We start from the raw sequence: 14,509 nt of genomic DNA on the forward strand, positions 1-14,509 counted from the left end.
CATTATGTTTGGAGGGCGATTGTCCAGCAAACAGTTCGATTTGACATATTTATTGAACAACTTTAAAAACTGTTGCCAGTCTGGGGCTTGGAAATGATCCCAGGATATATCAGCATCTTCCAAGTAACTAAGTTGTGAAGCATCATAGTTGCAAGTATGAGATTGTAATGCTGCTCTCAAATCTAAAATTTTATTATTGAAGAATTCTGCAAGAGTATCAGGAGACGGTGAGCATTCATTATCCGCTTTTAAAACCAGTGTAGTATTGGTTACACACTTTCGAGTCTGGGGTTGGCTCACATTACAATTCTGGGTCACATTGTAATTCTGGGTCTAAGGGGAGTACACATTGTAATTCTGGGTCTAGGGGGAGTACACATTGTAATTCTGGGTCTAGGGGGAGTACACATTGTAATTCTGGGTCCAGCGAGAGAACACACATTGCAAATTGTACTAAAGGAATTCAAGTAGCCCAAGCGGGAATACCCCCACAGGGAACACACATTTCCGAGTCTGGGATAGGAACACACTGTAGTTCTGGGTCTGAGGAGTCCGGGATAGGTGCACGTTGTAACTCTGGGTCTAGGGAAAGTACAAAACATGCGAATAATGCTAAAGGTGTCCAAGTAGCTCAAGCGGGAACATCCCCACTGAGACATAACAAACATACAACATGGAGGACTATGTACGTAAACGCCCACAGTCTGGGAAACAAGATCCTGGAATTAGAAAAAGAAATGAGGAATGCCGACCTGGATGTGGTGGCGATATCTGAGACCTGGCTCACGGATTCCCACGGGTGGGACATGGTCATACCGGGTTACAACTTGCTTCGACGGGACAGGGAGGGCAAAATGGGAGGAGGTGTAGCATTATATACTAAAGATGACATTAAGGTCACCAGAATCACAGATGTCTACTACACTGGGGAATCCCTTTGGGTAAATTTGGCCAGAGGGAAGGACAAATGCCTGTATCTTGGCGTAATATACAGACCCTCAAGACAACAGGATGACCTAGATATGGAATTAATCGGAGATATAGAGAATATCACCTTGCGTGGGGACAGTATTGTTAGGTGACTTCAACATGCCTGATGTGGATTGGGACACGCTTTCCTCTGCTTCCGGCAGCAGCAGGAGGCATTAAACTCTATAAAGGGAGCAAGACTCAGGCAACTGGTGCTGGAACCAACAAGGGATCAGGCAATACTGGACCTGATACTTACCAATGGAGAAAGTGTCACAGAGGTATCGGTGGGCAACACATTGGCCTCCAGTGACCACAACATGGTATGGTTCAATCTCAGGAAAGGTTTCACTAAATCTACCACACTGACCAAGGTCCTCAAATTCAAGGACACAAACTTCAAAGAAATGGGAGACTTCGTTCACCAGGCACTACAAAGCCAAGCAGAAACCGATAACGTGGAAGAAATGTGGTCGACTTTGAAAGCCACCATACAAGAAGCAACAAATCGCTATGTTAAATCAGTAAGTAAACGACGAAGGAATAATAAGCCACAGTGGTTCTCTGCGGAGATTTCGGACCTCATCAAGGAGAAGAAAAAAGCATTCATCTCTTACAAACAATCAGGGAAACAGGACTCTAGGGATGTCTCTCTGGCCATGTCAAAAGCCGTCAAAACAGCAGTTAGGGAGGCCAGATTCCGCATGAAGGAGTCTCTAGCGAAGAACATCCAGAAAGGAGATAAATCCTTCTTCAGGTATATCAGTGACAGAAATAAGAACTCAGGCGGGATAGTACGTCTTAGGAAACCAGTTGGAGACTATGTAGAAGCGGACTCGGAAAAAGCCCAACTGTTAAATGAATACTTCTGCTCAGTCTTCACCCGCGAGGCGCCAGGACTCGGCCCTCAGCTACAGACAAGGGTTGACGCAGATGACCCGTTTAGTAATTTCGAGTTTACACCCAGCGGTGTCTAGTGCAAGCTGTCAAAGCTTAAGGTTAACAAGGCAATGAGACCTGACAACCTACACCCCAGGGTACTCAGGGAGTTGTGTGATGTCTTGGCGGAATCCGCGCTCTTCAATCTCTCCCTTAGTACAGGTAACGTCCCGTTGGACTGGAAGACGGCTAACGTCATTCCACTCCACAAGAAAGGCTCCAAGATGGAGACAGCAAAGTACAGACCGGTGAGTCTCACATCAATAGTGTGCAAACTAATGGAAACTCTAATCAAACGCCAATTGGATACGATCCTGAACGAGGAGAATCTACGGGATCCCCGTCAACATGGATTTACTAATGGGAGATCCTGCCAATCCAACCTGATCAGCTTCTTTGACTGGGTGACGAGGAAGCTGGATGTTGGGAAATACCTGGACATCGTATACCTGGACTTCAGTAAAGCATTTGATAGAGTACTACACCACAGGTTGCTGAGCAAGATGAGTTCTATAGGATTGGGCGACACAATGACGAAATGGGTTGGGAACTGGCTTGGAGGTAGGCTTCAGAGGGTAGTGGTGAACGGCACCCCCTCCGAAATGACGGAGGTAATCAGTGGAGTGCCGCAGGGCTCGGTCCTGGGCCCGATCCTATTCAACATCTTTATAAGAGACTTGGCAGAAGGGCTGCGAGGTAAAATAACATTATTCACCGAAGACGCCAAACTAAGCAATGTATTGGGCAAAAGCACAACAGACATAAATTCAATGTCCGACAACATGTTGCATGACCTACTCCTACTGGAGCGCTGGTCTAGGTTCTGGCAACTCAGCTTCAATGCCAAAAAATGCAAAGTCATGCACCTGGGCAGCCAAAATCCATGCAAGACTTACACCCTTAATGGCGAGATCCTAACAAGAACTGAAGCAGAACGAGACTTAGGGATGATCGTCAGTGAGAACATGAAGACTGCCAATCAAGTGGAGCAAGCTTCATCCAAGGCAAGGCAAATCATAGGTTGCATATGCAGGAGTTTCATCAGCCGTAAGCCTGAAGTCATTATGTCATTGTATAGATCCATGGTGAGGCCCCACCTGGAATACTGTGTGCAATTCTGGAGGCCGCATTACCGTAAGGATGTGCTGAGACTGGAGTCGGTCCAGAGAATGGCCACCCGGATGGTCTCAGGACTCAAGGATCTCCCGTACGAGGAACGACTGGATAAGTTGCAGCTGTACTCACTCGAGGAACGCAGAGAGAGGGGTGACATGATCGAGACATTCAAGTATCTCACGGGCCGCATCGAGGTGGAAGAAGATATCTTCTTTTTCAAGGGTCCCGCGGCAACAGGGGGGCATCCGTGGAAAATCAGGGGCGGGAAACTGCACGGGGACACCAGGAAATTCTTTTTCACTGAAAGGTGGTTGATCGCTGGAATAGTCTTCCACTTCAGGTTATTGAGGCCAACAGCGTGCCTGATTTTAATGCCAAATGGGATAGACACATGGGATCTATTCACAGAGAAAGGTAGGGGAGGGTCATTGGGGTGGGCAGACTAGATGAGCCGTGGCCCTTATCTGCCGTCTATTTCTATGTTTCTACTATTTATCTTAGCTGACTATTTTCTGTGCTTAATGTTTTGAACATTTTTCTTTAAATCAGGAGTTTATAGTTCTTTAATTTAAGTTTCCAATTTACCTTGTCCTCCTCCCTATTTGATTTCAACCAAATCCTTTCTAGTTTTCTTAATTCCTGTTTTAAAACCAATAGATCAGTATCAAACCATTCATTGGAGGATCTCTGTCTCTTTTTATACGTTTTTAATGGAGCTGTTTGATATCAACACTGTTCAAAGTAGTGATGCAGACAGCCTTTATTAAATTTAAAAGGACAGAGTCTGATTTAGGGATGGATTTATATGAAAAACAATGGGAGACAGTGGTTCAGAACTTCAATTAAAATTAAAGAGAGTATCCTATAAATATTCATGAGATTGGATAGGGCTCCATTTAGACTCAACAGAACGTACAAACATATCCAACAGTGATAATTAATATCAAAGAGAGTCATTCCCATTATCCACTGTGCTACCTGTATTAAAATACTACCAAGGTTGCCAAGGACACAACCAAGATCCCTATAAAGCTTTGTTATGTTCATAAATATAGTCGACATTGTTTTCTTACAGATAATGCAAGAGAGTGTGGTGATAAAAAGTGTCTAATGCATTCTGTGATCCTGAATAACCCTTAGTCTCACAGGAACCTTCCTATTCAGCTCTCTGCCTACTAGAAATGGTGGTGGGAGCTGAGGAAATACAGAATAAATACAACATGACTATTAAACCATATAATGAAAGGCACTTACTCAGCACACACCGTCTTTCCAGCTGATGTATGAGCAGATACTAAAACGGACTGATTGTTATCGACACACAAAATGGCTTCCCTTTGGAAAGCATCCAGAATGAATGGATATTCCTAAAGAAAAAAAATAATTATAGTGGCTGAAGAGCAAAGTAAAACACCCCTCAATTATTTTTGCAGCAGGATTAAAGAATTTATTATTGGCAAGAAAGGGTGCTGGGGCCGTGGATTGGGGGGGGGGGGGAGAAGGGGAGGCAGTACAGAGAAATAAAAACTAGAATACGATGTCTAAAACTGCATTAAACAGATGCTGCTATCTGGACCAATATCTGCACATACAGATAATGGCATATGAAGTTACGTGGAAATACCTTTAAAACAAATAAAAATATTTTTTCACAGTGAATAGTTATACTCTGGAATTTTTTGCTAGAGGTGGCGGTGGCGGCAGCGGCAGCGTATCAGTATCTGTGTTTAAAAAAACAAAGGGTTTGGACAGGTTCCTGGAGGAAAAGTCCATAATCTGCTACTGAAACTGATACAGGGGAAGCTACTGGTAGTATGAAATGTTGTTACTACTTAGGTTTCTGCCAGGTGCTTGTGACTTGGATTAGCCATGCTGAAACAGGATGCCGAGGTAGATGGACCTCTGGTCTGACCCAGGATGGTTATTCTTAGATCATTACTACCATATGCCTTAGTGAGGCCCAGAAGGCTATAAAGTGAAGAATAGCTGTGGTACATTATGGGTAAGTCCATAGCAAGCATCATAACCAAACAGAAATCCAAATTAAATAAAATCTATAATGCATTTGAGGGTAGGTGATGTGAAAAGAGTTTCATCCCATGCTTGCTTATATTAATCCTTAGTTATTTTAGTTCTTGTGATGAAGTAACAAGACAGCTTTTGAAAAGTGATTTGCTTTCTTAGAGACCTGCAGTGCTGATCTCTTCTGCTCAATAAAAATTATGAACTGGCTGATGACTAGGAGGGTTTTGGAGGAATTAATGACCTTTGCAGAAGAACATTCTTTCCTAAATGTTTGTGTATTTTTCCACAGTCCCTACTGAAATATAAGTTGGATGCTGCTACACTTTCCTACTACTGAGTTGGCAAGAAGTTATTTCCAGAACCCATCTTCAGTCACTAGCTACTATCCAAACAGCATTTGGCTTTGACTCCTTCTCTAAAGGAATATCAGCAACAGACAGAGCAAAAAGAATCAGTCTAAGGCTAGTGTAGAAGCAGAATGCTACCCTTTCAGACATCAGCCTGACTGTCCATCACCCCCACCAAAGCCTTTGATGCCTATCAATTTCTTGGTAGCTGGTAAACAGGATTATCTTTCTGATTTATGCATGCTATATTAGCAAGCCAGAAAAATCATTTCCAAAAAACGAATATCAATCTCACATACCTTTGCAGCTTTTCCACTTCGTGGTCTCAGAGGTACAAAATCCTGATCCGCAGGAAGAGCGACCTCATAAAAGCAAGTTAAGCAAAAATTAGGATACTTAAACAGAAAACCTTCCAAATTTGCTGATTTTTATAACAGTTTTCCAGTCTCCAATGACAGAAAAGCACAAAGAAAGTAGTGAAGGAAAATATACGTAAACATTTACTATGCTAACATTTCATTAAATAAAGCACAAAGCAAATTACAAATGGGTTACACTATAAATAGCATGTACTGTAATTTGAAAAAATTATATACAAAATATTAGGGCTGCACTTCAATTAAAAATTTTAATCAAATTAATTCTGCAATTAATTTTTTTTATCACAGTTAATCAGAGTACAACCTGCCAGCAGCTTATTTCTGCCCTGTGTTTCTCTCTCCCTCATTCCTCACCAGGGTTCAACATCTTTTCTTCTTTCTCTCCTCCCCTGCTCCTCCCACTCCACACTCCCCCCCCCCAGGGTCCAACATCTTTCTTTATTTCTCTCCTCCATTGCTCCTTCCACTCCCCCTTCCTTCCTCTCCTTCCCTGTCCCTCCCCCTCAAAGGTCCAACATCTTTTTTTGTTTCTCTCCTCCCCTGCCCCTTCCTCCGCCACCCTTTCCACCCCCCCAGTCCAAGAGTGTTTAAGAGGGAAGCAGAGTAAAGATGTGAAGTTATCCCTGCCATCTTCTCAGCAGCTTGTAGATACAAGGGAAAAACACAATTTGAAATGTCTGTATACAAATGCTAGAAGCCTAAAAAATAAAATAGGAGTTAAGTGTATATAGACTGAATGATGAGGTTAATATAATAGGCATCTCAGAGACCTGGGAGGATAATCAACGGGACACTATTATCTGAGTACAAATTATATTGCAAGGCTAGAGTAGATAAATTGGAGGGTGGGTGGGGTTGCGTTATATGTTAAAGAGGGAATTGAATCAATTATAACAAACATTCTGCATGACATAAATAGCAGTGTGGAATCCATATTAATAGAAATTCCATGTGTGAAGGGAAAGAATATAAAGTCCCGTAAGAACTGGTGGCAGCCATTCAGCGAGTGGCTCAGCGCCGGGCAGAAGTGCAAAAAGCTCACTCCTGCTTGGTACACTGCTGGACTGCAAGAACGTGCAGCAGCCATTCGGAGGGGCTCAGCAGTCAACTGCAGTATACTCTTACATTTTTTACTAATCTCTTACTGCACTTTTACTAATCTCTACTGAGTAAGAGATTAGTAAAAAGTGTAAGAGTGTACTGCAGTTGACTGCTGAGCCCCTCCAAATGGCAGCTGTGCGTTCTTGCAGTCCAGCAGTGTACCAGGCAGGAGTGAGCTTTTTGCGTTTCTGCCCGGCACTGAGCCACTCGCTGAATAGCTGTCACCAGTTCTCACGGGACTGCAGTACACTCTGGTTGGGTATAGACTTCTTTTGTTATTTTGAGTAAGAAATTAATAAAAAGTTGGTCATTTCAATTACCCCAACATTGAATGGTTAAATGTTTCATCGGGGAGTGCTAGGGAGGTAAAATTCCTAGACTTCAAGACGACTGCTTCTTGGAGCAACTGGTTCAGGAACCGACAAAAGGGGGAGCTATTTTAGATTTGGTGTAGTGTAATGCAAGGCATAGTACAGTAGTTAATTGTGTTGGGTCCTCTGGGAAACAGTGATCATAACGTGATCAAATTTGAGCTGATATCTGGAGTGATGTCGCAAAATAAATCTACTGTAGAGGCATTTAATTTCTGAAAGGGAGACTATGATAAAATAAGGAAAATGGTTAATAAGAAGCTAAAAGGATCAGTTGCAAAGGTTAGGACTACAAACCAGGAATGGATATTATTTAAAAATACCATTGTGGAAGCCCAGACCAGATGTATTCCATATATTAACAAAGGTGGAAAGATGAGAAAATGAGAGCCGGCATGGTTAAAAGGTGAAGTGAAAGAGGATATTAGAGCCAAAAAACATCCTTTAAAGAATGGAAAAAGGATCTAAATGAAGAAAATAAGAAGGCACATGAGCACTGGCAAGTTAGATGTAAACACTGAAAGAAAAGCTAAGAAAGAATATGAAGAGAAATTGACAAAGAGGCAAAAACTCATAGTAACAATTTTCTTAGGTACATCAGAAACAGGAAACCTGTGAGAGAATCCATTGGACTGCTTGAAGATAAACGAGAAAAAGGGGCACTCAGAGAGGATAATGCTATGGCGGAGAAAGTGAATTAATTCTTTGCTTTGGTCTTTATAGAAGATGTAAGAGATCTACCTGAACCGGAAATGGTTTTCAAGAGTGATGATGCAGAGGAACTGAAAGAAATCTCTAAGCTAAACTGACAAGTTAAAAAGTGATAATTCACCTGGACCAGATGGTATACATCCCAGGATACTAAAAGAACTCAAACATGAAATTGCTGATCTGCTGTTAGTGATCTATAACCTGCTCAAAAATCATCTATAGTACCTGAAGATTGGAGGGTGGCCAATGTTACACTAATTTTTAAAAAGGGTTCCAGGGGAGATCCATCGGCGCAGCCCCAGCCATCCCGGTTCCCATGAAGCCCACACCAGCGGCTGTGCCGGCTCTTCCCGATACCGGCTATTTTGCCCAACTCTGTCTCGTCCCTCAGTCTGATGTCTCCGTACATAGCGACGAGTCGAAGCAGCCCGGCCACTCCCAGCGAGACGACCGGCCCTTCCATCCTGCTCTCTGAAGTTTTCTCACAGGTGAGCAGAGATCTGATTCAAGTGCAAACCAGTGCTTTTAACCCGCAGGTTAAAACCATGGGTTCGCACTGCAGGGCGGCAGAGAGCTTTTTGGATGAGAGCAAGGAGAGAACTGCTTTTGAGGGGCAGGAGAGTCGGCAGGGACGTGAGTGACTGGTCCTCAGCAGTCGCTTGTTTTTGGATTGGCCAGTCCAGTCGGTGTTCCAGATTATGTTTAGTGAATCATTGCCTGCCTACTTTGTATGCCATTTCCCCTCATTTGCATGTGTGGATGGAATCAGATCGGAGATTGATCGGCTGCAAGGTTAGTGAATCGGTTTGGAGGAAAATCAGGTCGGTACACGATCGCAAACACGATTGGTGGATTTAGTGAATCTAGCCCTATATATCTAGACTATACTTAGTCTTAACTGTATAAAAATCTGCAAAATGATCCCATGGATTATAGCACCTAATCTTGGCTATATCCCTTTTTCATTCTTTCCAAATCAACAGAACATGGGAAAAATGATAAGAGGCAAAGTAGTTCTGAAGACTTTAATGAAATGGAACCAAATTTGGTATCCTGAAAAACCAGTGGAAAGACACATGCCCCCTAATCCTATAAAACTGACTGCCTGTCTTTATATTTAGCATGCAAAGTTGTGCACAGAAGTTATAAAATAAGATCAATTATGCACAGTTAAGCAAGGCTCATCTTGGACTTGGAGATTAGCTTGGAGAAGCTCATCAAGGACCTGGGCAAGGTCAAACCCCAGTGCCATTAGAGGACCATATTTGTGTCTCCTCGCATTCTGCTGAGGGCAATTCCTGCCCCAGGGACTGGGGGCCTTTATGGCAGGGGAAGAGGCCCTCAGGGGCTTCTCCACCAGTCCCAATGGCCTTGGGATCTTGTCAGGTACTTATGACCTGAGTTGGCTTCGGTTGGAAAAAGGATACTGGGCTTAATGGACCTTCGGTGTTCCAGTATAGTAACTCTTATGTTCATTTTAGGGTGCCAGAAATGCTCAAGACTCTAGCCCCTTCTCTAGTGTTGCCACCCCCAATGATAGTCAGTGAGGTCCCTCCGAGGTAGACTGCAGATCAGCCTCTTTTACAATAAGTGAACCCTAATCACCTCCAATTTGGAAATCACAGGTAGTATATACCCTGAAATTTGCCTAAACCCTTTCAGACAACTTATGAGTATTGTGTTCTTTTGCAGTCCCCCCCCCCTCAAGAGAGAAGCAATAAAAGAAATGTTAAACCATTTTTTGCTTTCTGCTGTAGAACTAGTGCCTATTCCCAAAGAGAAAGGATCACTACTCTGCCTACTTTGTAGGCCCAAAGAAGTGGGGAGGGGGCTCTTTATTCTATCCTGGACTCAAATCCAATTCGAGTACTACATTTTTGAACAGAAAATTTGTGATCTAGGTAAGGGAGTTCTTTGCCTCATTTTAATCAAAGCGCACCACAAATGCTTCCTGTGCTTTTATGTTCTGGGCAGACACCTCCAGGTCAAGGCACTCTCAGTTAGAGTAGCTGCAACTCCCAGAAGCATTTTCAAGGTAATAGTTGCAGGACATCCAGGTCTGCCCTTATTTGGATAACTGGTTGATCTGAGCAGACACAAAGTCTAAAGCCAGGCAGATCACATCAAAAGTGGTTGGGTTCATGGAATGCACTGGCTGGGAAATGAATTATAACAAGAGTCAACTGGTACCCTCACAAGTCATGGAGTACCTAAGGATGAGGTTCAATATGAGAGTGAGGAAGGGTTTCTTCCTGGAGGCCAGGATGTACAAGTTCCAGGCTCAAAGAAAGCCCTTTGTGCACAAGCTACTCCTTAGGCTTGGGACTATCTACACACCATAGAGTCAAGGGCAGCAATCCTCACGGTTGCTCCCCAAGCACTATTTTCTCTCTGGACTCCTTGTTCTCAGGAATTCAAAGTCCATCTCCCTCATGACTCAGCTAAAGGAATGCATGTCAGGGCTAATTTTATCTTAATACCCAGACCTAATTAATTGGGATGCCAATAATCCTCAAATACACAAGACACTTTCTCTTTGGTTACCTCATGTGTGCAGCCTTCAATTGTCTCCACCTCGTGTACCTTTATTCTTGGCATCAGGTCTGACAGGCTGAAGGAAAATTGTAAGAAATTTAGGATATTAAATCACAGAGCTTTCAATGTCCAATGATGACAAAGCAAAAAAGAGATTACCGTATTTTTTGCTCTATAAGATGCACTTTTTTCCCAAAAAATTGGGTGGAAATAAAGGTGCGTCTTAAGGAGAGAATATAAAAAAACAACCTCCCCCCCCCCCCCGGTACCCAGAGTGGTGGTCTGGTATATGCTACACTGAATACGTCTATTTTATCTTCTTATTTTGTATAGACTTTTAACATTTTATTATGTAACCCCTTGTGAACTGTTTTGGATAAAAACGGTATAGAAATTTTTAAAATAAATGAATTAATTAATAAAAGAGGAGCTCCCGAAAGTTTTTTGTTTGTTGTTGCTTCTGCTGGTCTCGTCTGACCTTTCGCGAAATGTGTACAGTGTGAATCACAAGAGCCTCCGGCACAAAAATAGCCCACCCTTTCCCTTTAAAACTTGTCTATAAAAGGGAAGTACAGCCCCTCTGATGTCATCGGAGGCTGGAGCGGAGTGCAGTGAACGCGGGCGGATGGGCTCGGGGTGAGAACTTCAGGGTGGATGATATGGAAATAGAGCTGTGCCATTTTGTGGGAGAGAAGGGCTCGGGGCTGCCGACTGTCTTCTCGGCGGGGTATGTCTGAGGGTTTTGGGCACCCTCCCCCCTCCTTGTCCTCCATGCTGCTTAAACTTAAATGGGGGAAAAATCAAAATGTGTATATTTACAGAACCTAAGCTAGCCTGCTGGGTAAATTTGAGTCATGCTAACAAGTGCTCTGTAAGGTTTCTTTTGTTCTGTCTACAGAAAGCTGGTAGCAGCCAAGGGAAACAAATTATTTGCAAGTAAACCGGGGCTTTATGTGTTTTCCCTTTATCTTCTGTGGGTGTTTCGCCAACTGACAGCCTGATATTTTTGCAGTTTATACATAACGAGCGAGAGCCTCCTATGTGTTACACACGTTGCTGGGATATAGTTGAGGACTTCTATTGCAATTTAATTGGCAGTCTTGTGAAGGGTGTGCAATTATATCTCCGATAACGGTACAGAAATTGCTTCAGAATGGCTCGACTTGTTGCATTAGTGTATTTTAAAGGGTTTAGGTGAAACTCAATAAACATACTGTTAAAAGATGGCTTTTTTGTAATGTTCATTCACAAGGCTGACTGGTTGGCTGCCTTGGGGCTGGCAGGCTAGCTGCCACTACATGTGCCTACCATTAGACGTGCCCACCACTAGATGTGCCCTGTACCCTGTCCCGGCCTACCACTAGACCACCAGAGGGGGGACAGTATACAGGGCACACCATTTGGTTCAGAAATTTTTTTTCTTGTTTTCCTCCTCTAAATCTAGGGTGTATTTTATGGTCAGGTGAATCTTATGGAACAAAAAATATGGTTGGTTCTTACCCTGATAATATATTTTCCAGTAGATAGAGATGGTACACTGAAACATGGATCTTTCATCTGCTCCCACGAGTCCATTGCAGGAGATACTGATCACCATTTTCAGCACTTCCTCCTTCTCCCTGCTCTTTGCTGCCCCCAGTCAGTTATTTTCAAAGCAGGCAACAGCCCTACAGATAAGAACGGGGAGACCCCCCCCAAAAAAAAAAAATAAAAAAGGAACTTGATTTGCTCACATAAAAGAGCATAATGCTCATAGGACATGCCAAGGAGAGGAAGGAAACAAAGGCAACAATCGTCTCTAACAATAAGCCATAATAAACTGTGGAACTCAGGAAAAACCCTATGGAACTATATACATGCAATACACAATGTTTTCAAATTAACGACAGCTGGTAGAAAGGTCAGAGATGCAGCCTTCAGGCAGCAGACAGCCCAGGCAAGCACACTGACAACGATGGGTGGGTCAGCATATCATCCCTATTCTACTGGAAAAGATATTATCAAGTGAAGGTAAGAACCTAATCTCTTTTTCCAGTGCAATAGGGATGGTATACTGAACCATGAGATGTACCTAAGAAGTCCCTGAAATCCCAGGAGGGAGAGATAAGCCTGCTCGCAAAACAGAGACTTCAAATGAGGAGTCCTCCTGTGCCACAACAGCCACCCTATAAAATCTGGTGAAGAGATGACCAAGTCACCGTTCTACAAATCTCATCTGGTGGAACTGTTCTAGATTCAGCCCAAAAAGCACAGTTACTTACCGTAACAGGTGTTATCCAGGGACAGCAGGCAGATATTCTTTACGCATGGGTGACGTCACCGACGGAGCCCACGGTACGGACCTTTTTACTAGAAAGTTCTAGTTGGCCGCACCGCGCGTGCGCGAGTGCCTTCCCGCCCGACGGAGGAGAGCGTGGTCCCCAGTTAGTATAAGCCAGCTAAGAAGCCAACCCGGGGAGGAGGGTGGGACGTAAGAATATCTGCCTGCTGTCCCTGGATAACACCTGTTACGGTAAGTAACTGTGCTTTATCCCAGGACAAGCAGGCAGCATATTCTTTACGCATGGGTGACCTCCAAGCTAACAAGGAGGGAGGAGGGATGGTTGGCCATTAGGAAAATAAATTCTGAAGTACAGATTGGCCGAAGTGCCCATCCCGTCTGGAGAAAGCATCCAGACAGTAGTGAGTAGTGAATGTGTGAACTGAGGACCAGGTGGCCGCCTTGCAGATTTCCTCAATGGGTGTGGAACGGAGGAAAGCAACAGAAGCGGCCATAGCTCTTACCCTGTGGGCCGTGACAGCGCCGTCTAGTGACAGACCGGCCCGAGCGTAACAGAACGCGATGCAAGCTGCAAGCCAGTTGGATAGCGTCCGTTTAGAGACCGGTCGACCCAAACGATTTGGGTCGAAGGTCAGGAAGAGCTGAGGGGACAAGCGGTGAGCCCTTGTACGATCAAGATAGTAAGCCAGGGCACGCTTGCAGTCAAGGCTGTGCAATGCCTGTTCTCCGGGATGTGAATGAGGTTTCGGAAAGAAAACAGGCAACACAATGGACTGGTTGAGGTGAAAAGCTGAGACCACCTTTGGAAGGAACTTTGGATGGGTGCGCAGAACCACCTTGTCATGGTGAAAAATAGTGAACGGTGGATCGGCAACCAGTGCATGAAGCTCACTAACTCTCCTGGCGGAGGTGATGGCAATGAGGAAAAGAACCTTCCATGTCAGAAATTTGAGCGAAGTTGTGGCAAGCGGCTCAAAGGGAGGTTTCATGAGGGCAGATAAAACCACATTCAGGTCCCAGACGACCGGGGGAGGCTTCAGAGGTGGTTTGATGTTGAAGAGGCCCCTCATGAATCGGGAAACCAGAGGGTGAGCCGTGAGAGGTTTTCCTAGGATAGGCTCATGAAATGCCGTGATGGCACTGAGATGGACTCTGATTGAGGTAGACTTGAGGCCTGCGTTGGACAGGGAGAGTAAGTAGTCCAGAACAGTTTCCACCGCTAAGGAGGTGGGATTGTGATGATGACGGAGGCACCAAGAGGAGAACCTGGTCCACTTCTGATGGTAACATTGGAGGGTGGCCGGTTTCCTGGAGGCGTCCAAAATGAGGCGGACAGGCTGAGACAGATTTCCTGAAGAGGTCAGCCCGAGAGAAACCAAGCTGTCAGGTGGAGCGAAGACAGATTGGGATGTAGTAGAGACTGATGTTGCTGTGTAAGTAGAGTAGGAAACACAGGTAGAGGAATGGGCTCCCTGGAACTGAGCTGAAGTAGAAGGGAGAACCAGTGTTGACGAGGCCACCGGGGGGCTATGAGGATCATGGTGGCTCTGTCCCTGCGGAGTTTGGATAAAGTCCGCAACATCAGAGGTAGAGGAGGAAAGGCATAGAGGAACCGATCCGTCCAGTCGAGAAGGAATGCATCCGGGGCCAGACGATGAGGAGAGAAGAGTCTGGAGCAGAACTGGGGCAGCTGATGGTTGTGAGGAGCTGCGAATAGATCCACCTGCGGAGTGC

General features: G+C 44.4%; 1 protein-coding gene across 1 annotated transcript in view; it reads right to left on the reverse strand.

The window, feature by feature from the left end:
• MTREX (Mtr4 exosome RNA helicase) overlaps positions 1–14,509 on the reverse strand; it is a 311,801-nt gene that overhangs the window by 268,363 nt on the left and 28,929 nt on the right. The window contains exons 3-5 of the mRNA XM_033931296.1: positions 10,504–10,570; positions 5,696–5,758; positions 4,279–4,391 (exon numbers count right to left, since the gene is read on the reverse strand). Of these exons, the coding sequence (XP_033787187.1) occupies positions 4,279–4,391; positions 5,696–5,758; positions 10,504–10,570 (243 nt within the window). The remainder of the gene's footprint in view (positions 1–4,278; positions 4,392–5,695; positions 5,759–10,503; positions 10,571–14,509) is intronic.

This window comes from Geotrypetes seraphini, chromosome 1, assembly GCF_902459505.1.
Source record: "Geotrypetes seraphini chromosome 1, aGeoSer1.1, whole genome shotgun sequence".
Classification (NCBI taxonomy): domain Eukaryota; kingdom Metazoa; phylum Chordata; class Amphibia; order Gymnophiona; family Dermophiidae; genus Geotrypetes; species Geotrypetes seraphini.